This window comes from Pangasianodon hypophthalmus, chromosome 8, assembly GCF_027358585.1.
Source record: "Pangasianodon hypophthalmus isolate fPanHyp1 chromosome 8, fPanHyp1.pri, whole genome shotgun sequence".
Classification (NCBI taxonomy): Eukaryota; Metazoa; Chordata; class Actinopteri; order Siluriformes; family Pangasiidae; genus Pangasianodon; species Pangasianodon hypophthalmus.
The window spans coordinates 24,675,773-24,702,677 of record NC_069717.1 but is presented as its reverse complement, the minus strand read 5'-3'; the positions used below and the strand labels follow the sequence as shown (position 1 = coordinate 24,702,677).

General features: G+C 37.9%; 1 protein-coding gene and 1 long non-coding RNA gene across 2 annotated transcripts in view; one reads left to right on the top strand and one right to left on the bottom strand.

Moving 5' to 3' along the window:
• The first annotated feature begins 3,799 nt into the window (after nt 1-3,799).
• adrb3a (adrenoceptor beta 3a) lies at nt 3,800-25,665 on the top strand. Its single transcript, XM_026925389.3, has 2 exons — nt 3,800-5,760; nt 23,859-25,665. Exons 1-2 carry the CDS (start codon nt 4,457-4,459, stop codon nt 23,884-23,886), a joined length of 1,332 nt encoding a protein of 443 aa, XP_026781190.2. The 5' UTR covers nt 3,800-4,456; the 3' UTR covers nt 23,887-25,665.
• The window catches only part of LOC113533328 (uncharacterized), a 30,887-nt gene continuing 15,509 nt past the window's right edge, over nt 11,528-26,905 (bottom strand). Inside the window, exon 4 of the long non-coding RNA XR_004578578.2 lies at nt 11,528-11,808. This is a non-coding gene — a long non-coding RNA (uncharacterized LOC113533328). The remainder of the gene's footprint in view (nt 11,809-26,905) is intronic.

Below are 26,905 nucleotides of genomic sequence, written 5' to 3'. Positions count from 1 at the left end.
AAGATCCACCCTGAACTTGCATATCAATAATTTATATTCAATATGTGACTTTCAGTTGTTGCAAAAGATTTATTTTATGATTAAATTCTGAGTTGACTTGTCATCCCTACACTCTACTCAAACAGATATGATTCCAAGCCTCAACCTTTCATTACCATTATCAATGAGCAATTATTCAGATTATACAGACAACTATACAGAGTTATACCACAGCGCTTTTGACCTCTTGATTCTGATTGGTCAGAAGTAGTAATTTTCTATAACAGCTGTTTCTGTAGTAAAAGCTAATTCACATGTACTTTTATGGCCATAAAAAGTCTGTATATATTCCACATAACATAAAAGGTTTACTGTATAATATGATAATAAATAGATTTTAAGAAAAGAAAGAAAGAAAGATAACAAATAAAGATCACTGTGTAACAAATGTGTTACAAATAAAGATCACTGATATTGTGAAATGTTCTGCAAGGAGACATTTATTAATGGGAGGACTCTAAAATGTCAGCACTAACAAGCTTCTTTTGTTGTCTTACTAAATTCAAGAGAGAGAAGAAGAGAGGCTGGTGAGAGAATGGCTTTTTATAGCTGTTATAGTGCAAGTGATAACAGGAACTAACTTGTCTGATCAACTTTCACCACATTAAATGTATCTATAAATGCCTAAAATTATGATGAGTTGTTCATTAATAAATTAAAAATAGCACGTCTTATAACAGCACATCGTGTTCTGTGTTATTCCTTAATTATATATTTCCACAATCCTGCAGTCAACAGGTTTATCCAAAGCAGAACAACAATCACCAGTGTAATTTAGCCACAATCTGGGTCACAGCCTCTTAACATGATGTTCTCGACAAGATTCATATCTTAGCTTGTGAAGCATAAAGTCATCATTATTCAAGCAAATCAACTCTGCCAGGCTTAAGCACCAGCATTAATATCAGTTCTCATGTGCTGAAGCTTTGATTAATCACATAAACTCATCATGATTATCTGCATTTTTGCACACTGACCTTGCTCAGTGGTTTTTGTGGATTGCAGCAGTCAGCGATGAACACACCGCCATACTCCGACTGCCATTTATCTGGTGGGAAAAGCAATTAAACATGAAGTTGGCAGATGTGAAAATGTAATTGCCCCTTCTCAACAATTAAAGGGACAATGACAAATCACAATCACAATCTGGTGATTTGCACCAGCTCTGCTGTGTATACATAAATCATCAATGACCCATGAAATACAATAAGAATGCCACTGCAGTGTATTTCTAAACAACATCCAAGCCTGGGCCTGAAGCCTGGAAGGACAAAAAATAAGGAAACTTACATCTGCATAAATCCGACTGCTTCAGACTGGTTTCCACACCCTAACTTCAACCAGTTTCACATTTCATGCAAGTTGGGTCATGAGAATTTTTCTGAGACTTGAGATTTGTGGGTAAAATAGTAAAAATGCATTTTGGATTTATCAGGATCCATCCAAACTTCTTATTTCACTTAACAACAGTTATAGAAAATCATATTAGCTTTTAATAAAGAGCATCCTGAATTGATGATCTACCCCACACCATGGCATGCCGAGTAAATTAAACGACATACTATTTTAATTGTCTGTTGTAGTACATGATTTCATTTCCAGACACAGAAGATAATGAAAGAACGAGACTAATGTTTCTGCTCTTCCTCGCACGTGCAGCTTCTCTGCTCAGAAGGCCAAGCCAAGCACATAAGTGAGAGATGAAGTAATGTAGTCAGTGTTAGGAAATAATCCCTGGAACAGTGGATACACGACCCTGATGCAAAAACGAAGTGCACGTAATCCAATTAATGTCACGGCTACTTGTAAATAAATTACACTCCATAACTGTATTTATTTTTCACAAGAGGCAATTTATGCTAGCAAACCTGCCAAGAAGAACATACCACAAGCACTACAAAACAAACAGACTGTATAAGATGCTGGTGGTTTGGTTTTTTTTTTTTTTTTTCACTTTTACTTTATTTTATTTATTTATTTTTACTTTTTTACTTCACACACCATTCAAAGGTTTCTGAGCTATGGTACTGGTGTGGCACTGATATGATAAAAATGTCTAGCTGCATTTTGGGTTGGATTAAGTGTTGAAATGTAGGACATGATCCAGTGCATGGTATTGCACATACTGTTCTGCTGAAATCTAGCATTCATCAGTGCCTGGCAGATTACATCAGAGTTCAGAATTACTTTCTGATACATAGGAAATCCTGCCCTGAAGGTTCACTTGTGAAAACACACACACACATACACACACACACACACGACTTACTCGTTTGACCACCTCCATGTAACAATGCCCATTCAATAAAATAATAATAACAATCATCAGAACAATGATTTGCTGTTCAGCCCTGTCAAATAAAAAAAGTACAATAATGGCCACTCGCACTCGAATGTGGTTTCTGGTATTAAATAAAAGCGACAGCCCTTTTTGTGCATGTGCATGTGTGCGAGTTAAAAAGGAAGGAACTACTCGAGGCTTTCTTTTCAAGACTACCCACTGAGCCCAGTTTTATGCCAACCATCTGCCTTGATTGGTCTTCCTGGTTGTAGTCGGGTTGGCGTGAGTGGCAGATCTGATAAGCATCAATTATTTTTAGTGCTGTGAGTGAGGAGCGGGGGTGGCTGCCATTGTATTGCAACACTAGTGAGAAAGGAATGTCTTTCTGAAGACATCAGGGCTACCATCATAATCTGATATCACATGTGACATCAAAATGGTAATGTATAATGACTAATGAGGTCCAACAAGAAAAACAAAGACAGCAAAGTGAAAAAGGGAGTTGTAGACTTATGAATGTCTGAACTATTATTAGTTTGAATTATGTCAGGAATAAAGGTCGATAGGGTGTGCTGTTATAGGAAAGTAACCAGTGATGGGCTGGTGTGACAGGGTGCAGCCAGACATGAGTGTTTTATTCCTCTTATTCCAAGCAAATGCTAATGATTAATGTAAATCTTTTTTATCCATTTATAGTTACAATTAACGTTGCTGAATGTTGTGGAATGTTATCATTTATAAACTTATAAACAGTATAAACAGTTCCCTTATCAACCTCTCTTTGTTAAATTTCTTTTATAACTTTATAAGACAGAAAACGATCACTTGTGACGTTCCTGGGAAACCGCAAACCATGATGTCATGAAGACTTCATCTGAAAACGTAAAGTTACAGCTTTACATCTGACTGTTACAAAGCGCCGACAATGGAGACTCCTTCCGAAACTGATAAATAAACGTCTCCTCACAGACAACAATTACGCACATTTTTAAAACCTGTTTATGTGGACTGTCCTCATAAATAATCCCTGTGAATTAGCTCAAAATGAAGCAAGCAGACATTATGGAACTGAAATGATCTTTAAGCAGAAACTGTTGAAACTGTGAAGGAAGCATATTGTTTCACTGCTCTAGGAAAGGCACTTTGTGCAAAGTTTTTTTTTTTTTTTTCAATAAAGTTGAGGTAAATGAGGTCCATACATCAACAAGGGTAAAATAAATAATCTGTGACACACCAGCCTTGTTTAACTGGTCATGTATGCATTGGGCTGTGGAAGAAACAAACACAGACACAGTTCACAGCTGTCTTCATCACCCCGCATATACCCCTCCCCAAGCGAAATACTCCATGCTGAATGTTACATCTACTGACGGAAAGAGCGAGAGAGCGAGAGAGAGAGAGAGAGAGAGAGAGAGAGAGAGAGAGGTGGGGAAACGATGAGTGGGAGGGAATAACAGAGCGAGAGAACAAATGTGCAGTGCCACAGTTCACTCGTACAGTCGGAGCAGGAGTGTCAATGCTCTTTGAGCTTTGGCAGTCGAAGCACCTTCACTTTATTGCACTCAAGGCAGTAACAACAAATCAAAAATCCCAACCAAATGGACTATGCCTACAGGACGAGTGCTTATCTGCCTTTCTTCTGGATAAATGAAGATCTTTTTTCTAAAAACAAGTGAAGACACTTTTTCATGCCTCTCCACACTACTGTCACGCAAGGACTAATTTCAGCGAAAACAAAGTGTTTCTTCAACAGTGTGGTGAACTTTTGTTCGAGACATCTAGAAGATCTACAAAACATCCACTGCATGAACTTTTTTTTGCTTCACCTCCACAGGGGCACAGATGTATTCTTCAGGATGAATGATGGTGAAGTAAATAGGAATCGTATATTGTGTTCCTGGAGACACTGTGGTATCTTAAGCTCATACGATCGCTCGAGCATGTCTCTGTCAAATCAAGACTCAGTCTAAAGGATCGCAGTCCATGCCAAAGAAACCGTCTGTGTTCTAACCTACGCATCAGGGGCCATAATACATATCAGGAATGCTATTTCACTCATCGCTGGGACTTGTTCACTTTCTAAACTTCAAAACTAAGAGTTAGCTTTTAGTCTGTATGTTCCTTTAAACTACGAAGATGGACAGCACCAATATTCCACCTCACAGCAATTCTTCCACCAACGGTGACAGTAACAGTGGCGCAGATTACAGATTCCTGTTTCCCGTGGTGATCATCATCATCATCATCATCTTGGGCAACCTGCTGGTCATCATTGCAATAGCAAGGACAGCCCTGCTACAGACCGTAACCAACATCTTCATCATGTCATTGGCATGCGCAGATCTCATCATGGGGGTTATGGTGGTACCGCTCGGCGCCACCATTGTCGTAACAGGCGATTGGCAGCTCAGTGATAACTGGTGCAAGTTATGGACATCGGTAGATGTCTTGTGTGTGACTGCCAGCATTGAGACACTTTGTGCAATCTCAGTGGACCGTTATATCGCGATCACAAGACCCCTACGCCACAAAGTGCTGCTTAGCAAGTGGCGGGTTCGACTGATTGTATGCTTAGTGTGGGTTGTGTCTGCTCTCACGTCATTCCCCCCCATTATGACCAACATTTGGAGGGCTGATGATGATAAAGCTAAAGCTTGCTATAATGAGAGCAAATGCTGTGATTTCATCACCAACAAAGGTTTCGCAATTGTATCATCAAGCATTTCATTCTACATCCCTCTAGTCATCATGATCTTTGTCTACACCAAGGTGTTTGTCATTGCTACAAGGCAGGTGCAGCTAATAGGGAAGAGCCGGCAGCGTTTCCAGAATGAAAATGCGGCCAGCAATGGCAACAACAACCTACCATCGACTATAAGCAGTGGCAGTACTAAACGGAAATCTTCCCGACGAAGGCCATCTAAATTAAGCGTTGTGAAAGAGCACAAGGCATTGAAGACACTGGGTATCATCATGGGATGCTTTACTCTCTGCTGGCTGCCCTTCTTTGTAGCCAACATCATCTACACCTATAATCGTGACCTAATACCATCAAATGTTTTCCGATTATTAAACTGGCTTGGCTACATCAATTCAGGCCTCAACCCCATAATCTACTGCAGAAGCAAAGAATTTCGTACATCGTTCAAGAGCCTTCTAGGATGTCCCTGGCTGCAAATGCCAAGCATGAACTACCTTTATAAGGAGCTTAGGACTCGATGTCCATGTTTTCTGGGCTTGACAGAAGCAGGCATGAATGGAGCTTTCCAGAAGCCTGTCAACTCACGAGACACAAGGCCAAATCCTGTGCCGCAGGAAGATGGGGAAGAAAGTCTAGGAAGCAGTCAGAGCAGCTACAAGAGTGAAAAGTCATCGCCGGGACCTGCACGCTCCAACGGCAGCACACAATTCAGTGATTTCTCTGAAACGGAGACTGAGTTGTAAGTAAAACTTTTTTGTTTGTTTGAAAAAAAAAAATCAACCTTTCCACTGCACTTCAATCAAAGTCATTATAATCATAATATATTATTTTTTTGGGGAAAAAAAAAATGAAACACCTCCTTCTATTAATGAGCTTCTAGCTGTCTTAATTTGGCTTGGCAACATTTCAAAAGGTACACTTGCATACATTTATGCGTGTATTCAACATATTAATTTCAATATATGAACTGTATCAAGGAGGAACACTTAGTGTAAATATGACCTTCATCTAAATATTTATAATACAGATTTATCAGATTTAATCATGATTAAACTGACCTCTCATGGGACATGTGTGAAACACCTTATCCTCTGATCAGGGCTACAAGCTGAAAAAATACATCGAAAAATAAGAGGCTGTGAAGTTGTGTCCAAGTTTTCTTTACCTGTGTTTTCCGGTGAAACAATTTATCTACAAAATAAAACTGAATAAAAAAAGGATTCTAACAAGACAACTACCTAAAAAAAAAAAGGCAAACTTAACAGGAAAATCGAAAAAGAAAGAACCACAATAGTGTGTGTGTGTGTGTGTGTGTGTGTATTTATATATAAAATTTTCATGCCCTTCATTTTGTCCTAAGGTATGAAAACTTTTGCACTTAGTTGTACTCACAGATATATTTGGCAGTGAGCTGAGGAAGATGGTTATGTATACTTTCATTGCTTATTATTTTAAATTTGTCCAACATTTACGCTAATTGTTTTGATGCTAAGCTGTTCAGTCACTCCGCCAGCGCAGACATCATAATAGTTTGTCCGCTTGAAAACAAATTACTAATAGATTTTTAATTCTTTATTCCTTAGCTTTGTAGATAAGCCAAGGCACGGAGTCAGCGTTCAGTTTAAAAGCACCTGAGATGAGCATTAAGGCTAATGCGTTTTTTATTAAAACAACACGCACAGCTCCACAGAGTTAGAAAATCGAGATGTGTAAATTTGCAGAGTGAACGATTAAAGAGTTAAAGAGTTTACAGTAAAATAACAGTAAAGGCTTTTCCTAGAAATGGCAGAGGAGAGGCTTTAACTTGATGTTAAAGAGGGGTAGGCAGGCAAACCCTAGAGACCACTGCCTAGCTGAAATGAAGCGGAAAAAATGTCCACACACACACACACACACACACACACACACACACACACACACACAGACTGGAGGGAGGAGGTTTGATTCAATCGACAGAAAGTAAGAAAATAAACAGCATTCTGAATCTATAATGAAGTTACATTTAAGTACACTTTTACACTTTTTAAAGGTTTCACCATAAAGACTTTTTTTTTTCCTCCAAAACCCAGGAGTAAACAAACAAATACACTCCAGCGCTGTTTCATTCTTGATTCTGGTCAAAAGCTGTTGATTAATTTATTTTTATTTCCTTATTTTTTTGATAACAGCAGCCCTGACAGCAGTAATTCAAATCATCCACATGATCTTATTTAAACAACATTTACATAACGTACAATCATTGATATGGTGAGGTTTTCTGTAATAAGATGTTTATTTAACATTTATGGAGGGAGTCTCCAGTGTTAGTAATCTCAGTGCAGAGGATTTTGTGCTTTCCGAGGAAGAAAAACCAAAGAGAGGCTGGTGAAGGAATGACTCTTTATAGCCGTCTTGTTTTGTGAATGTTCCACAACATTGCATGTAACTAGAAACGGATAAATAATATTATGCGTTGATCATAAATGAATTAAAAATCGCAATAAAAAATTGCTTGGCAAATACTGTAAGTGCTGTAAGTGCTGTAAGAGACTAAACCACTTGTCACAGAATGTGTAGTTACAGGAAAATAATCAGCTTCGGGTTGGTAACAGTAACTCCACCACTCCATCTCGTTGTTGATCATTTTCTGAAAAAAGCAATGTATTTTATTCCTTAGTACACATAAATGATCCTAAAATAGTGTATTTTATTTTTTATTTTTGGGATGACATAAACTATAAGAACTATATGAGCTTGGCCACTGACGTCACTAAACCTCAAAGAGAAGTAAGCTTGAATCCAATCCAAGTTAATCAATCAGTTTTTTTTTCCATATGCAGAAATGGCAGAATAATTTGTCCCGAATTTTACTGATTGTCTAATCACTGTGCTGCAAGTATTATGTTACCTGTAATTTGTGTCTAGAGGAACAGCTGTTTTTATCATATATACGTGTATATGAAAAAGCAGATGCTCACTTGGGGTTAATAAAAGGTCAACACAGAGTACATTAGAGTTTCATCCTATGCCGATTTTAACATTTCTAATACAAGCAGAGATTTTATCCTGACTGGAATTATGGTACTGCTGCCAGCTTTGGGTTTTTTTCCAGCAAAGTAAAACAGGACAACAGTCACATTATTGGTCAGTAGCACAGTTTCCGGACGCACGTACCCCATCAGGTGTTCGTGTGCTGAGTGAAATCAAATCAGTGCTGTGAACTGCGAGAGGCCCTCTGTATCAACCGTGTTAAAAGCCTGTTTGCTGAACGCTGACCCACCATCCGTTGTATTAACACATCGAGCCTTGTGGATGCTGTTCATAGCTCTGTGCAGTTCGTAACCAATCGATGCCAGAGCACGTTGAACGCGATTCACTGAGCAGAAACGCTTTCAGAGATGCTGTGAGAGTGGATTTGGCTGAGTGTAAGGTTCAGCCAGGTCAACACGGTGTTGATCACTGACACTCATTTTTGGATGAGGTTTGATGGGGCAGGAAATGAAAAAAAATAAAACCCTCAAAAATAGCAATTGTGATGGTCAAGACCTCTGTGCGTGTCACTGGTAATAGCTCCGGCTGCGTGTTGATTAACAATAAATGGAAGGGCACTTTCGAGAGGCCGTTTATGCACTCCCAGATGGAAGAGTGATTACTTGAACGTGGCCTCAACAACAAAAACTGTTGAGTCGTGAAATGACTGCATTTGAATGGAAATGGAGGCGAAGCCTGTATCTGACCGTGCTTCTTACTGACTGGTGCATGAAACGTTCCACGTGCTACTATACTGAGATAGTATTTAAGTGTGTTTAGTAGCGTGAGTGTATTTAGTGGCGTGAGTTTGGAAGCACTCCCAACAGCTGATAACCTTTATCACTGTACCACAATACTTCCGCTTCTCTGGAAAGGCTGTTTACCACCTAAAGAGAGCACGGACTCAGCAAACAAAATGGTAACGGATCTTCGCTTATTGGTTAAGCGGTGAAAGAAGTAAAACACACTGATCAAGCAAAACTGATTCAGAAGTATTCTGCTTTTTTTTCACAATACGGAAAGCCCTGGATTAATGAAGCTATTCAAGACTATTATTATTATTATCATTATTATTATTATTATTATTATTAATTAGTATTATTTATACTGATATTAGTGTGTACTTGCATAGATTTTTTTTCTTTTTATGTTTATACATAATACAGTATATAAAATATTTAATATTATATCTATTTGTTTATTTTGAGTTTTATTCACTAAAATCTGTTTTAACTGAATGCATAAAATGCATTTCTATATTAAATATTCAATTACAAATTAAATATTTAATTACAAACTGAGGCTTTAGCATAACTGCCCAGATTTTTTTATTTATTTATTTATTTTTTTACTTTTAATAGCATTATCCTCTAGCTTTCTGATACATTCTTGCAAATGCATTTTCTATTTTTCTACATATTAGTAGAAACTAACACTGCATGTTATACTAATATGTATAACTAGTCAAGTTAATTCCTCAGCTGATGTTTCGCCAAAAATTTGACCCACCAATCGAAACTGCATGTTACACAGACAGACGCACTGGAACGAGCAACTTTAGCTCGCTCAGGTTCACCGTAACTTTTGGAATCTTTTATGAAGCATTCAGTCAAATCAAGCAAACAGAAACGCACATGGCATTTAAATATCATGGGAACAAACATGGCTTTATCCAAATGAACTATCTGACTCTTCGTGATATCCTGGCCATGACTTGTTTCTGAACACGTTACAGCTTAAAAAAAAAAAAAAAAAAAAAAAATCGTTATCTCTTTATCATCTCCTATTTATTTTGAGCTGCTGTTTTGGTATCGGGGCGGTTTCCAAAAAGATCAGAGACTTTAGCTACTGGTATCGATCTGTCTACACTCAGCATGTTGGACACAGAAGTCAGATTCCTGTGTGATATTAAAAACAGCAAACACACAAGTCATTGATGTTAATAGGTAATGGTAGAGAAGTAAAGCAGAACTTTGTGCAACAATGATATTTTGCATGTTTTTTTTTTTTTTAAATAGGATAATGTGCTCACTCCCTTTCTCCCTTTTCATGATAACAGGGTGAGTGTAAAACGAACACACATTCTGTCTGACTACTGAGTACTATTTCGTACAATATTCCCATTTCTGCTCTGAGTCGCAAGGGGATAAAGCCTTGAAGGAGGAAACAATCAGTCATGTTCTGTAACACTATCTGTACCATGTGCACTAAAGCATATGCTGTGCATTAACGAACACATGCCACCCGCTGATTACTACACTGGGCAGTTAAAAGAGAGAAGGAAGGAAAGAGGGAGATAGAATAAGCAATGAGGTCATGCTGTACTTCAGGATATTAACACAGTATGGAGAAATTCTTAAAATCAGCGGCCTGGGACGATGCCAGATCTTTCTTTGGCAAACATTTAGAATGTATTTTTAATCACTCATCCAAAAGCTGACATTAAACATTAAAGACGTGAGATTTACTTAAAAGAACCCTGGTGCTTTTTACAGATGTTTAAAGCAGAACTGGCTGGAGAGGTGTAATGGTCAGTCCCTGTGGCCCAGGTGGTGCATGTTAAAACTGTTTGTCTCAACCTGCCACGCTTCCAAACATACTAACACATTACTTCATCTAGCACATGGCCCAATTAACTTCCAAGTAGAGTTCTTCCTACAAATCAGACGATGCAGAAGGAAACACACCTAAGCTGGCGTGTGTCTCCAATAAATTCCTCATGTGATCTGTTTCAACTTTACAGCCAGGGCTTATCTTATATTGCATAATACAGGACAAAACGACGTGATCAATGATGGGATGTTACAGCACAGTTACCGTTACTACCCTGAAGCTGATTATTTCTAATAACAGCACGTCACCAAATGTTTTATACCTTTTCTACTATAGCAATGGTTCTATTTTTATCCAATTGCATTTAGGTTTTGTGTTGTGGAATGTCTGTGTCAGTTAGTTCCTGTTTCCACTTAACAGCTTCAACAGTTGTTCCCTCATTTTTTCTCTCAGCATTTTCTCTCCAAGTTAATTAGACAAAACAGTGCAATTTGGCCTGTTACGAGAAACTGGAATACTCTCCATCCTTAAGACTTTCCCATGTCTGAAAACCTGACAAAGGTCCAAAAAAAATAAACTTTACAGCCTCACTTCTGACTTTTACAAAACTCTGACACTGGAGACTCCTTCCAAAAATGCTAAATAAACAACTCCGTAAAGAAACCTTCACCATATCAACATTATTCGAAGCTGTGTTACGTGGAGCGGCCAAGATAAAAGTCCCTGTGGAAGATTCCCTAGAAATGATAAGCTGCTGTTATAGAAAATGAATCAACCTTCTGACCAATCAGCTTCGAGCATTCAACAGTTGTATAGGTGATAGATTAACAACCGTCTCGGTTGGTTTTTTTAATGGCTTTTCATATCCTAAGCAAAGCTTCCTTGTCCTAATCTTAACATTTTGTAACTTTCCATATGATTTGGCAAACAAATTTGAGACAGTGTTGAATAAATATTTTAAGACTTGTTTATTTGGACAAGGGCCTCTTTAGCCATTACCCGAGCGCTCATCTGCATTTGAAAAATAAACTCAACAGTCTGTTTTCAACCTGCTAGAGTGCTTATGAGTTGTGACTTGTAGAAAAAAAAAAAAAAGTCATGATTGATCCAATCAACAGCATGCCGCTGTGCATGGAAGGAACTCCAGAGAGACCAGAGAGACTTCAGTTTGGACGATAAACACACACGCTGACTTCAGGGTTGGACTCTCATCACAGTAGTTGGACTGGAAGAGAAAAGACACATTATAAAAGCATTAGCACCCATTAAAAGCAAAAATATAGAAGGACGTCTTTTGGAAATCACGCGGGTGTCTGCAAGAGCAGTTTCTCGGTGTAATAAGAGGAGGCAGGGGAGGACTGGAGGCTGAAGTAAAGAGCGAGGCGTGCCTTGGCGTAGGATAGATAGAGATTAGGGTGGCTTTGAAAGCGACTCTGTGCGGCACTGGTAAGTGCTCAATTGGCTGGTTTTGGGACTGCTGTTTCACTTGTGCCAAGTGACTAAGGGAGTGTTAAAGCAGCAGGAAAGCAATTCTCGGCTAATCTCAGGGGAAAAGGGAAGGACATAATTCTCTTTATAAAGAGCAAGCAGGTCACTGCTTTCCTAGCCCGCACTGCAGAATGTTTGGTAACATGATGAAGGAAAATGCTTACAGAACTCTGGGTGGAGGTGTGGGTGAATATGGTTTATGCTCTGCTTGAGTGAGCAGGTGTTTTGCTAGATAGAGTTGTGCACCTCATAGTGAAAGCAGAGAGCCTGATTGTCAACCACAGGTTTATTTTCTTAGACAGAGATCTAGGTATGCATCCAATACCCACATCAACACACGGGGAGCTTGCCGCGCAGGTCACGTAGACATGGATGAGAGTGGAAAATTGGCAGTCTTTAAGTGTTTACCAAAGGAGAAGTTTTAACACATAGGGGCATTCCAACAAATTTCCCAATTTCCAATTTTAACCATTTCTCCCTTCACACTAAGAATAGACCGTGTTTACTTTTAAACCTTCCTGGTGGAAGGTCTGTGCATGTCACATTCATTCATTTTTCATTAAACTAAAAATGCCAAGGAGAAATAAAAGCTTGTAATTACACTGATGAGCAATTACAATTACTAAAGATTGTGGTGATCAAACCGAAACCACAATCACTACGTACTTTTTAAAAATAGCAAGAGTTGCCTGGAAAGGAGGACAAGGCAGCTAAAAAAAATTGCAGGATTTTCCAGGTGCTGCAATTTAAGAATATTTTAATCACTCAAAATTTATTTCTGCATTTTTTCATCCCGTATTTATCTATATATGATTCCAGATCTTAACCAGAAAATATAGCATGGTTAACTCATGCTGTTCATGCTGAAATGGGCGTTTTTTGTTTTTTTTTTCATATTTGAATTCCTGAATATTTTACTTTTATACTTTGTATCATGAAACAAAGAGAAACAATTAAAAAAGGAGCCCAGTATTTTTTAAAAATAATTTTATGAAAATTAATCTTATCTTAAAAATAATCTTAAATAAATAAATAGCATTTCCTTACTTTTCCTATTTTAATTTCAAAATGAAAAATAAATACACACAATATACCTGGATCGGAACTGGCATCCAACTGGCATCGATATTAGAATAAAATCTAGTGTTAAAATAACCTGTGCTACTTTAACTCTTTAAAGGTTTATGCTCATTCCTTCAGTGGAAGTACATAGGACTTTACAAGACCTTAAAAGACAACAGAGGGAGTCGGGAGGGAAATATTTTTGCATGGGCTATAGTTGGCACAAAGCATATAACCAAATTCCAACCAAAAATCCTTTCATAAAGGTTCATGGAGTACATCCACCTGCTGGCCTTTACTGTGTTAAACACATAATACATTTTGCAGACTTTCGCCCAAAGGCACGATTAGACAATTAGACACACTACCGCAACCGCCACACACAAACCAGACGGTTCTATGGAAGGCTGATTCAGCTGAGATCCTGACGTCAACGGTGGAACATGAAGCCAAAGTCACACCGTAGCTAAGAGTGAAAAAAAAAAACTGAAGTAATTAATCTTCCTTTGGACAAAGACATACAGCAACACTCTGATCACGGTCGCTAAGAGACTGCCAATAAAATAATAATACTCAGTTTACATTCTTATGATTCAAATCAGCTTTTCATTTCCAGCAAACAAACCTGCCAAAGTACTGTTTCTCTCGGTTTATCCTTTCTCTATGCAAAACAGGTCCAGTGTGTATGTATTCAGAGTTCTTGCACACGACTCTCACATAAAGCTGTTTTCAGATCTAAAGGAGATGCAAATGATCTCAAAGTCAAAGCCAGAGAAAGGCCTTCCTACATGTCTTAATTATCATCATCACACAGCAGGACCGGCAGCAGCCTGTGGAGCTCAGGACATTCTCACTTCAACCATATTCTCATTTTCATCCTTACATATCTTTCTTTAGCCTCTTACAAGTTTAGCTATATACCTTTTACCAATCCATTTAACTAATTTGTACCACATTACGTAACTTGATCAGTAAATCCCTCTCTCATAATCTCCATGGCCTGTCTATTTTCAGTACAAGCCCTTTCTACTTTACTGCAAAACTCTTTTCCAATCACAAATGATAGCAACAGCAGGCTGTTTACATCTTTCCTGTTTCTCGTGTTCACTGCGGTCAGGTGCTGTTTGAGATTTTCAGTATATCTGATGAATAACTTGAAAAATAGGACCTGACTTCTCATTGACGTTTATTTAAAAAATGTGCCATATTCAACAAATGGTTTAAAGTAGTTATGGACATGAATGGTAAAAAAATCAGAAGGTAATTGGAGTCATGTGTTCCTATCAGTTCAGAAATCAGACAGATCTGATCTGGGGTTGATCTGATTTGCTGTATATAAAAACAAACTAATTTGGTGCGTAATTCTATTCAGGAATTCTGCTGACCTGATCCAAATAGATTTCAGAGGAGCAGGAAGAAAAAAAGACTAGAAGGACTGGAAAGAGTTATAAAATGATTTCTCAGGCCAGGCATTTCCCAAATGGAAGTAATTCAGCACTGCTGATGCTCCACCTACAAAGCATGGATCAGTGCAAGGGCATGCCACAGAATCCTGAAACTGTGAAAGTTCAGTTCAATTCAATTTCATCTGTGTAGCACGTATAACAATAGACCAATATGACATGAGGAAGGACCAGGAGAGAACTAAAAAAAAAAAAAAAGGAACCAAGAAAGGACTATGGCTAAGGATGGGCATAATCAGGAAGCTCAGAACTTTGTGATTCTAGACTCAGAAATGTCATATTCATATGCAGTACATGAGAGATCGAAAGCCAGGCAGCGTATCTGATTAATGCACTGTGATGAACAATGCAAGATGCAGCAGGGGTCAGAAGTCAGCCGTGTGGTTAGCCAGTTGGCAGACGAGTATAAAAGAAGCAATCTGTACCCTTGGGGTTGTACTGGTTCAAACAGACCGGTGGAAATATTTTCCCAAATTCTGCTACTATGTTGTTGACAGCTGCCACTGCCACTACTACTTCTGTCTTATGTCTCACAAGACAGACTAGTACAAAAGCTCCTTCAGAAAGATCTGTTTGGCACCAAAATCATATTAGTCGCATTCTTCTCCAAACGGATGATTTCATTTATAAATCACATGGAGTCCGCTTTACTTTGACATTTGCCGAAGTTATAACTGGTCCTATTCAGTCCTTACATGAATTTAGAGCAATAGCATATGTAACATGTCACTTAGTTGCTGACAAAGTTTGGTCAAACACGCCAATGTTGTGGTTGGACTGGGCGGAGCAACTGATCTCACTGGTCTGGATTCCAAAGCAAATTCATAGCGGCTATTTCGAGAGTGGGGTGTGCAAAATAATGACAGCAAAGAAATCTACAGATGTGTTTATGCTGAAATTTGACCTAAAGAACACTGCGTTAATATCTTGGCTCCTGGTTGGGTGCCGTAACAGTGGCTAGTGAGAAGATAGTCTTATAGAGGATACATTATTGAGACTGCGTGAAACACTTAATGGAGGCTAGCTAACGCCAATCGATTTATTAACAGAAACGACTTATCAGAAGTGTTTCTTGGCAGAAAATGTCACCCAAACATGCTATACATCAGAGATTAGCCAGCACTGAATTTATTAGATTGATGTACACAGACCTGTTCTAAGGGGAAAAAAGATAAAGGTGTGGGCAAAGAATTCACATAAATCTTGATATTTATTTACTGAACTGTCAAGTAAGGCATCTGGGATTAATCATATGTTAAATCATTTGGGATGAATTAATTACATGGCAAAGCGTTTGGGAGTAATCACATTATTAAACATGGAGATTAATCACATAGTAAAACATGTTGGGATTATTGTCAAGCATTTGGTATTAATCAACCATGTAGAACAAAAATTTGAGATTAATCATATAATAAAACATTTGGGATTAATCACATTATAAAGCATTTTTGGATTAATCTCAAAGCATTTTGGATTAATCACATTGTAAAGCATTTGGCATTAATCGATCATGAAGTACAAAAAATTGAGATTAATCACATAGTAAAACACTTGGGATTAATCGCATTGTAACACATCGGGGACTAATCAAATAATACAACATCCAGCATTTTGAGGATTTTGGGATTATTGCTCATGTTGAAGATAAGCCTTTTATGAGATAAAAGTTTATTTTATGAATATAACTACAAAAGAGTTTAGTCTCTACACTCTTAAAAACAAATGTTTCTCAAGCATTCTTTGGTTAATGGCCATAGCTTCCTCAAGGGGCTCTAATTAAAACCATTTCTGAAAGTGAAAAATTCTGATCTCAGTTCCTACATAGAACCTTTCAAGGTAAGAGGGACAGACCACAAAACCCTTTTTTGTGCTTGATGGAACCTGTTTTCTAAGAGTGTAGCTCCTAATGGGCAATAGCGAACTCTCTTTTCCAATTAAGTACATCTTAATGTACGTGATACATACAAGAGACAGACTAACTAGTTAAATCTCTCTATTTATCTCTCTGGGTCCAATACCTCTCTTATCTGTCCAAATCGGAAAGTCCCACAGAACCTTCGCTCTGTTGTTTTCCACCACTCCCTGTGGTTCCTCCCACAATCTTCGGAACAGAAGAAATATTGCCGCACCCTCCAACTTTCCCCGAGTCTCTGGACTATGTACAGAGGAAATATATATAAATGGAGATCTGATTAAAATAGGTTCTAGGTGTCAGAACTTTTTCTCATGACCATTTGGAGAATGAAATAGACAACGGGGATGAGTTCATATAGCATGTTATGCAATTCCCAGTTGCATCTGTGTTCCACTGCACGCCCTCTTCACTTTCTATGCTCACGGCAATGCCTGGCATCATGCGTCAGATTTGCTTTCAACGTGTGGGCAAATTTCTCATGAGAAAGAAGTCCTTTCAGTGTAACAAATCTAAATGCAGTCTGTATTTATTTATTTATTTTTTTTGTAAATCCAATATCTAGTTATATTCAGTGTTAGGTAGGATCGATAAAAACTATACTTCTTCCAACACTGCCTTAGGTATAAATAACATCTTACAGGAAAATGACAGGCCCTCCAGTGTACATGTAGAACCTATTTAATGTAACATAAATCATCCATGACCATTGTTGGCCCACATTAACACACCGACAACTCATTTCCCTCTTAGCTGTACTATGTGACAGGTATTGTACTGGAAATAGATGATGGTCCACCATGGTAGACTCAGTAAATCACTGAAATTTCACACAGGGAACCCAATACGGAAACTCGACTGCGGAAGTGACCTCAAAAAAATATTTCCATTCCTGTTGCTTTAGGATTTTTTTTTTTTTGGGGGATGGTTTCGGTCTATGTTTCAATTTGCCTGTAAAAACAGCAGGTCCATTGAGACCCTTGGCACATGCAGTCACCCTTGGTGGAGTTAATATATAGCCCCCCAAAATGCAAACAGACAGGGTGTGTGCTGTTGACTGAGACAAAGGGCAAAAGGTTGTGTGACATATGAGAGAAGCACAAATTGAGTATTGGCTTGTGGTGTGAGGAGTGAGTTTTCTCGTCATGTCTAATCGGTGGTAAATTTAAAAAAAAAATTTAAAAAAGCATAGTGTTAGCTAAGTTTATGTGCAAGTAATCAAATCCCATGATTGCCAGAGAGCCATTGTTGGGGCCTTAAGCCTTGATTATATTATTATTGCGTGTAAGCAAGATGGCTGCCGAACGTAACCTGCGGTTGTTTGGAGCATCGCATGTGCACGTCCACAGAAACTGATGCTATGTGTCTGTGTATAGCAATTGAGATGCTCTAGTAAGTAAGACACCGACAATAGCAGAAAAATGTTTTGAAGAAAAGCTAGTCACCTGAACACACCTAAGGTACTTTGTCGACTATATGAACAATGCTGCTCGTATACAGGCTGTGTGTGCTCACATACGCAGAACTAAATTTAAGTTACTGTATATTTGCAACTTTAAGCAAAACCTACTACAGCTCTCAGCATCAAGCTACATCTAATAAGGAAATTAGTTATATACTACAGATGATTAGGATACACAGCAAGTGCCTATTTACATGTGGTCTTTTCATACGTGTTGTATTTGGATTCTATCCCGATAAGATTTTAACAACATGAAGCTCTGGTTAGCCAGGTCCAAATCTGACGTATGACTGTATGTCGTTCCTCATTTTAAATAGTTTTATGCAAAAGGATGGAAATCATGAATTTGCAAGGTATTTAAATTCCTTAGCGATGCCAGCTTCAGCCCTCATGGGCTCAAATCCATTATGTTGTATTTGGAGACCTTTCACCTGTCAGATTTACACTCGTATGAATCTGGTTAAAATGCGTCTCAGATCTCTCAATATGGGTCGAGTGCTCAGAATTCAATCTGTTTTAAAGGCAATGTGTGGGTTTATGTAGAAATCTGCATATAGTCCTGACACTCAAGTCACATGCAATGATCAGGTTTAAATAGGGTCAAAGTGTCTGCCAAGTGACTAAATGGAAATGTTGTAAACGTCTTACTTATTCTGAAACATTTGAGATGTGCAGTGTGTCTGAGTTGAAAATTATAGTCCGTCTATAAGACTCAGAGAAGTGATTTTTTTTCAACAGGACAGGTACAATCTTAATAAGAAATCAAAAATGTAAAAAATAAAAAAAATTAAAAATAAAGCAATCAAGCATAAGAGAGGAGTCAGAGCTAAGTCAGAGCTAGTGGAAAAACCCCAGTAAAATGATTCGATCGGGTTTATTTTTTTTGCTTGGTAGAGTTGTAATTAACTGTTAGAAGGGAATGAAACACGAACCATTAAAACTGGCTTATACGCTTCTTTCTCTTGCTGCTTTCCAATCTGAGTCGCTGAGCAGGAATCAAAGATCCAGAGATTAAACGAGAGGTTAAACATCTGCCCCTGCTCTTTTGATCCTTCATGCTCCGAACATAATACCAGCCAAGTAAACACACACGAATGCAATACTGATTACTGATTATGCATCAAGCCAACTGGAAGTAAACACATTTACAATTACACAATATCGTCATGTTTTTTATTAAAAAAACCAAAACTATTGGAAACATACACTGTACAAAAATCTACTTTAATTATATTTATTCTGTTAAAGTTTACACTTAATTTACTGTTAATAAAAATGTATTACCCATAATCTGGAGGAACTGGTAACAGTATAATACAATATTTTTTTTAATATGCATTTTATTTTAGGAGCAAACAGCAGTCACATCTGGCTAGATAAGAGTTCAGGTTATTTAGTTCATTTAATTATCATTTATTTCCATTCACCTGGATTTCTTTTATCTAGATGACATTAGCCTATATTTGTTGTTCCTGTATGAGCATAATTCATCAATTAACTGATCCTCTGATCAAAATGCTTTTGACGGTTTTTATTGTGTTGTCTAAACCACTTTATAGAATTTTTAGTCGTTTTTTTTCTTTCTTTTTTTAATGACTGCCATGTTTTGCAAGTGATATACTGACTTTACATCCTAACGTCTTAAAACATTTAAAGAGGATGACTTAAAAGCTGCAGTGTCAAATGTGACCATTTGGAGAAATAATTTTAATGCAAGCAATTCATGGAACAGCATTTTTTTTCTAGTGTGCATTCAAGTCATGACTAAAATTATAGTTTTCACCTGTTCTTCTTTCAAAATTATGCTGAGGTATTTTTTTTTTTTTTTTTTTTTTTTTTAACAAAGTTCTTCTAGCATATATTTAAGAGCTCATTATATATACATACACCATGTCATTATATATACACCAATATACACATCATGTTAACAGTATAACTATTTCTTTTCATTAGATTATTTTCTTGTTATAGTATACCATGTGGTGGCATGGTGGTGCATCGTGGGTAACATTGCCGCCTCACAGCTCCAGGATTTCTGGATTGATCCTTAGCTCAGGTTACTGTCTGTGTGGAGTTTTGCATGTTCCTGTCCACTTTCAATGCCCATGTGGGTTTCCTCCGGGCTCTCTGGGTTCCACCTCCAGTAGGTGGATTGGCTACTTGAAATTGCCCCTAGGGGTGAATGTGTGCATGCATGGTGCCCTGTTGATGGACTGACCAGGATAAAGCACTTAGGCTTGATGAATGAATGATTACAGTTCCTATACTGTAACTGACACTCGAGTCCTTGAGTAGCTCCTCTAGAAATCAACCACGACCCTGACCAGGACAAAGCAAAGCAGTTACTGAGGATTGATGAATGATGAATGGTATACCATTGTACTGAAACTGTCACAACACTATTGCCTACAAATGATTTTTAAAAAGTCTTGGGTAATGGATCCTTTACATCATTTTCTCATAACAGGGCCATCGAGTTTAACGGTGTCAGGTATCCCTCTGGCCTTTCAAAGAAGAGTCTTTTAAGAAAAAAAAAAAAAAAAAAAAAAAAAAAACAGTCAGCTGCAGAACTGCAAAATTGGGAAAAATACAGGGAAAGGTTTGAGATGAGTTAGCAGAATGGTAATATGAAGAAACATTAGACACGAGCCAGGTGGCCATTATGGGCACGGCAGCAAAGAGAGACTTGATTCAAATATTTTCAGACCATCAATCATCGAAATCAGTAGACGTCTGGCTCTGACACCTCACTGGCGCATTTTACCAAATACAGCAGCAGCCCATGGAACAGCATCAAATCGTTTACTTACACTGAGAACAATTATTCAAAATGATTAATTGATCTATATTTTTAAGCTCAGACTCTACCACAGGGTAATCTGATTATTCAAGCTGAGAAATGACTGTAGTAGTGAGTAGCGAGGACTGGCATTGACTTGGAAGTGGACATCCGTTGGCTGAGGTTACCGTGACCAAGGTCTAGGCAATGTATTGTTTCATGTCATATACGACACAGTGCAATTTACTGAAAGGAAATTATATAAGATACCAAGGACACTGGATTAGCCTTGACTATATAAAGAGATTTAATTGAAGGGCTTGAGGTCGCTATCAAGAACATAGTGGAAAAATCTTACGATATACACCAGACAGTTGAAAATTGGAACAAGACCAGGCAATGTTTTTCCGATCTTCAGCTGTCCAGTTTCTGCGAGACTGTTTCCACTGTAGCCTCAGATTCATGTTCTTGGCTGACTGGACTGGAACCCAATGTGGTGTTCTACTGCTGTAGCCCATCCGCCTTAAGGTTTTGGCAAGTTGAGATGTTTTTCTGATCACCATGGTTGTAAAGAGTGGTTATTTGAGTTACCATAGACTTTCTGTCAGGTCAAACCAGTCTGCCAGTGAATCTAAACTTTTAGATCCAACTAACCACACAGTAAGACAAGATTTGGTGTTGTGGTAAGAACATTTATTTTTATAAGTGAAAGTAAACATCATTTTCAAGTGATAGAGCGCCCCTATGCTTCTGAGCGCGCTTCTGAAACTAGATTATGTAGTCAAACATGCAAGTTATGCAAGCTAAATTAATATTGCAAGGCCACACACCATGATTATTTACATATGCCATGTGCATTATATTTAGGTAATGTTACTTTCATTATTTTTTTTTTTTACTCATTTACATCCAACAAACGAAGCATTTAGTCGACCAGTTGAGGGATAAGCTTCTTGTTTAAAGACCCATCTGAGATTCTGACCTGAGATTTAAACATGTGTGCAGAAAGTTAACCACTATAGTGTTGCTGTCAGTCAAAAGTTCTCTGCTTTCTTGCCTACCAGGTGCAAAAACAAGGCTTTAAAATGACGTCACTCATGATCGGATCCGCACTCCTATGCCTGGGATGATTGAACTAAAGGGCCTGGCCCTCTCGGAACATTTCTTAGTTTGTTTTTTCCCCTCTTTTCCCTCTGATAGGACATAAACATTGAGTATTGTTTATCTGTTCCTGTGGAGACATGTACAGTACAGTAGCTCCGATAGGATCGGAATCTGCGGCATTCAAAGTGATGAAGGGAGCGGTGATGAGATCAGAGGTGGAGGAAGGGAATGGCATTAAGGAGAAAAAGATGAGCTACGGCATATGTTAAGTGAAAAAAAGAACGAGAGAAGTGATGGTCTCCTGAGGCCGAGGCGCTGATCACTCTAGGAGTTTTTTTGTTGTTGTTTCAAATTTTTGTCAAATTTTAGACAGGACGTTTTATGGCTAAGGCAAGAGTATGAGGGGATATATTTCTAACTCACAAAAATCAAATAGTCTCAGATAGAAAGGGATAAATAAGAGGCCACTTACATGTGTTCAACCATTAAGGAGTTTTAAACTTAGTGTGAGCCTTAAACTGCAGCAGTAAAGCCATAGTCATGTGGTGTATTTCTCTTCATTTTCTTGTCATTTCCACGTCATCCCTCGTTGCCAAGTTCAACAAGCCCGCCAAACAGATGAGAAATCTGGCTTTAAATATATGGATGTTTAAGCAATGAAACCACAGATTTGAGCTATTTTGACAAAGAAAAGAGAGAGAGAAAGAGAGAGAGAGGTTCTCTGGGTTTAGCAGTACTGCACTGTAAGTTCGTATCTATTGGGGAATTAAGTGAGTTATGCAGACTATATAAAAAAACAAACCTAAACCATTTAACAGCGTTGCAATGTTTAACTGAGAGCAGTCGGTTAATAAGTCCTTAAATAGAAAGATATGGGTCTTTGAGGGAACACTTGTATAATATTTCTTCCTTATTTAATTATGTTGTTTGTGACGCCAATAGTGATCAAACTGTAACTCCAGTGTGTTCAAAAAGTTTTGTAATTTAATTACAGTCATTTTATCATCTAATTATGTTGAAGTTAATTGGAGTGTGACAAAACTCTCAGTTAAAAAAATCCATTTGGATTTCTTTTGTGTGTTTGACATTAAAGTAAGGAACAGAACATGACAGGTTGTGTTTTCTTCCTTTTACATATCAGCAATTTGCCAGCAGTTACTTTTTATTTATTAATGCATGACATTTCATAGTTTTTAGTCTGTTTAAAGTTACATGTCCATGAAAAGTTAGTTCCTGTTCCAGAGCAGTTACAAACAGTCCTGCCTCTCTTTTCTCTCTCTCTCATTACTGAGAAACTGCAAAAACACAAAATGTCTTCTATCCTGGACACTTTCCAACAGCGGGAAACTTACTGGTGACACCAGTGACTCCTTCTGTAAATGTTAAATTAATCTCCTTACAGAAAACTTCACCATACAACTTCAAAAAAAACAAAAAAACACACATTTTTTAATCCATTCATTATTAGGCTTAGATTATTGCAGTCCATCCACCAAAGAAGTCCCAGTGAATTATTTGTTACTATAGAAACACTAACATACTAGAGCAAGCACATAAAACTGACTATCAGATCCGAGAATTCGGGAGAGCGGTTGTATAAAATGAATCAAAATCTTGTATCTTGTTATTGCAATTGTATATCATTTTAAAGAGAGACTTTATCTAGTGCACAGACAATACTATGCATAGTGCGGGAACATACTACTACTAAAAGGTCAATGGTTAAATGGTAGATAAATAGGTCCTCTGTCTTAATTTGGGATAAAAGATACACAATAGAAATAAAGGAGTTACAGATGGTTTAAGGATCTGTGGAGTTGCGTGCTGTTCATGAGTTGTCCATTAATTTTCATGATTTCTCCAAAAAAAGGTTCACGAAAACCAAGAACACTTTCAATTCTGCAAGGAACAAGCTATATATTAAAATTAATCAAATATGGAAGAATTGTATGAGTGTCTGGCAATGCTTCTAACGAAACCTCCTTCTATTTATCTTTTCTAGTTCCACCTCACAGGGGCTGGGAGAATGAGAATCCACAGCTTGGCTGAAAGACAGAGCGAGAGAAAAAGAGAGCGAGAGGCAGAGACGACTAATTTCAGCCGAGACTGGATAAACTTTCTGGCCAGCAGACCAAGGACTGCAAAGAGCCACAAAAGCAACCTCACAAATGACTGCGATGAAATACACAAACAAGATAAACCAAACGGGAACGGCTGATCGGACGGTGGCACGCACAGACACGGCTCGCGCACAAGACCGGATGGACAGCCGAGAGCACGTCCAGGCTGCTATTACTCTTGGCCTTTAGGGAAAATAACTGGATCAAACCAGTTAAGCTGGGTCGGTGTGATGGACTACAATCTATAAGCGGCTGGTGGAAGCCAAGTTGGATCTGGGTGACGTGGATTAGTCTCAAAACAATCCAAATTTTGTAGGTTTTCTCAAAGGCCGACTCCGTCCCAGCAAGTTTCTATTTTTCACAAGCAAGGACTTCTTGAAAAAAAAAAAACACTTCTGGCGCACAAACAACTACAATAGACGTTTTTTTGTTTTTTTGTTTTCCACAACAGATGTAGTCTGTCATTTAGAGTACAGGAAAGTAGTGGTTGAAACCAAATTTTGTACTTAATGTTAAATTATTTCCTATTTATTTATATTCCCCAATTTTACCTGTGAATGTGCAAAGAGTTTATCAGAACGATACAGGTATTCATGTCGTACAGGTTTACGTCTGTTCACTGACATGTATAGCTAACAGAATGGTAGCTAATGTTTTCTGTTTTTCTTTTGTTTGTTTTAAAAGTCCTTTATAAGCTGCAAACACCATGTGCACAAACTTGAACCCTTTGGCTCACCTCCCAAAAAAAAAAAAAAAAAAAAAAAAAAAAATCCAAAAAGACGCCCTCTACTTATTTTTCTGTTACTTTTATTAACTTTTATAGCTGCTAAAGTTTTTTTATTTCATTCAGAGATCTCCAAGGTATGGCACACAATATTATTCTGTATTATGCTTTTGTTTGAATAGCTTTTTATACTAACAAAACTCCCAACATAGAATTTATTCTAACATTAAAAGAAAAAAAACCCCAACAACTTAGGAACAACTGATTACGCTTTTTCAAATGTAACACGGTGGTGTTTCATTATCAGGTGCAATTGCTGAGGATTTCAATTTCAGTGAGGAAAGTAACTGAAAAGGAAAATGAATAATAATAGGAAATGCAATGACGGACACACTTTCTGTGGATCTCAGGATATTTGTTGTGCCCTCTGAAACATTTTTTTTTTCTTTTTTCAGAGGAATCAATCGGTAGCATCCATACTGCTTTTTGAGCTGTGTACATAATTCCTTGTTCAATGTGATTTTCCTGTAACATTAATGGAGCAGATAAATAACAGGATGTAAAAAAAATAGCCAGGGCTGCGCAATTATGTTTAAAAAAAAAAAAAGAGAGAGAGAGACTTTTATTATTTCAATGTTGTCACTGCGGTCTTTATACATTTGTTATTGTGCTTGAAAGTGATTTAATAAAGCCTAATCCTGGAGTTATGAGCCATTCTCAAAACATTAAATTAATGTTTAAACATCCCATACAGATTTAAACATTAAACTAAAGATTTAACTAAAGCAGATCCCTTAATACTAAAACACAGACATTGTAACGCCAGTGACCTTTGAAACCAAAAATGCCTTATTTCAAATGTAAGTGTACCACTATATACAAAATACAGCATTGATTGTGATTGTACGATTGATTATGCAGCCCTATAAAAAAAGATAAATAAATAAATAAGTTAAAACTCTTAAGATTCAGATTCCATTTTTTGTGTATTGGTTGGTTGATTGTAAAGGAAGGGAGGGAGGAAGGAAGGGAGGGAGGAAGGGAAGGAGGAAGAAAGGAATAAGGTAAAAGGAAGTTAAGGGAAGTTAAGGGAAGGAAAGGAAAGGAAGAAAGAGTAGGAAGAAAGGCAAGAAGGAAAGAAGCAAGCAGGCAATGAAAGAAACGGAAGGAAAGAAGGAATGAAAAAAGGGAAGCAACAAAACAACAAAAGAAAAATAAGGAAGGAAAGGAAGGAAGGAAGGACAGAAGACAACAGAAGCAAGGAAGAAAATAAGGAAGGACAGAGTGAAAGAAAGGGAAAGAAGGAGGGAACAAACTTCCTACAAGGAAGGAAAAAAAGAAAGCAAGGAAGCCTGCAAGCAAATGGAAGGAAAAAAAAAGAAGGACAGAAGGAAGGATGGAAAGTGATGGAAGAACGTAATGAAAGGAAGAAGTACACTACTGTAGCTATTAACATGCGACATTTTCTGCTAATGCAAACAATAAAATATACTGATTTACTAATAAATAAATTTACTTTTTCAAACAAATCTTTTAGGAATCTGCTATGCAGAAGAAGCTGATTGGAGTGTTTAAATGCTTGTGATTAGTGCTGGCTACTGCATTGTGTCAGATGGTTGTGTGGTTGTGCACAGCTTCACTACACACCTCAACACACCGGCCATGGCACTGGCCAGGCTACAGTGCCAGGCTTAGTCTGTTAAACACACAGATGGAACCAGCTAGCCAAATATGCTGCCGAGGACACGACATGTTCAGCCTGGTTTTGCTCCTCAACCAACAGGGAAGAGCAGCTCCAAAAACACAGTGATTTTGCAACAAGGTTTTGAGCCAACTCATACGAAAAGTTTTTGAGTCAGGGCAGAGCAGTGGGCTTAACAAGCACAGCGTTTCTTGAAATGCAAAAACTTCGCTCTCTTTAGAAATCCCACAAATAATGAACGAGTTCAGTTTGAGGCAGACAGACCTTGCCAAAGATAATCAAACTAAACTGGCACCACTATTTTATCAACGGCAGCATTTTCTTCATCTCTAAATGTACATCTGGCTCAGCTTCTTCTCTCCTCTGTCAGGTAAAACCTGGAGTGTCCAAAATGTCAAACCTGTAACGTTTCAAGAAGCAAAATGGAACCAAAGCAGAGAGGCTGTTAGAAGGACAGGCTTCCTGGAAGAGTCCATCACATTACACTTGAGCATTCAGTAACA

Coding starts and splice junctions, on each gene's coding strand:
- adrb3a (XM_026925389.3), top strand. CDS start 4,457: ATGGACAGCACCAATATTCCACCTCACAGCAATTCTTCCACCAACGGT. Junction 5,761..23,858: donor TCTGAAACGGAGACTGAGTT/GTAAGTAAAACT, acceptor TATCTTTTCTAG/TTCCACCTCACAGGGGCTGG.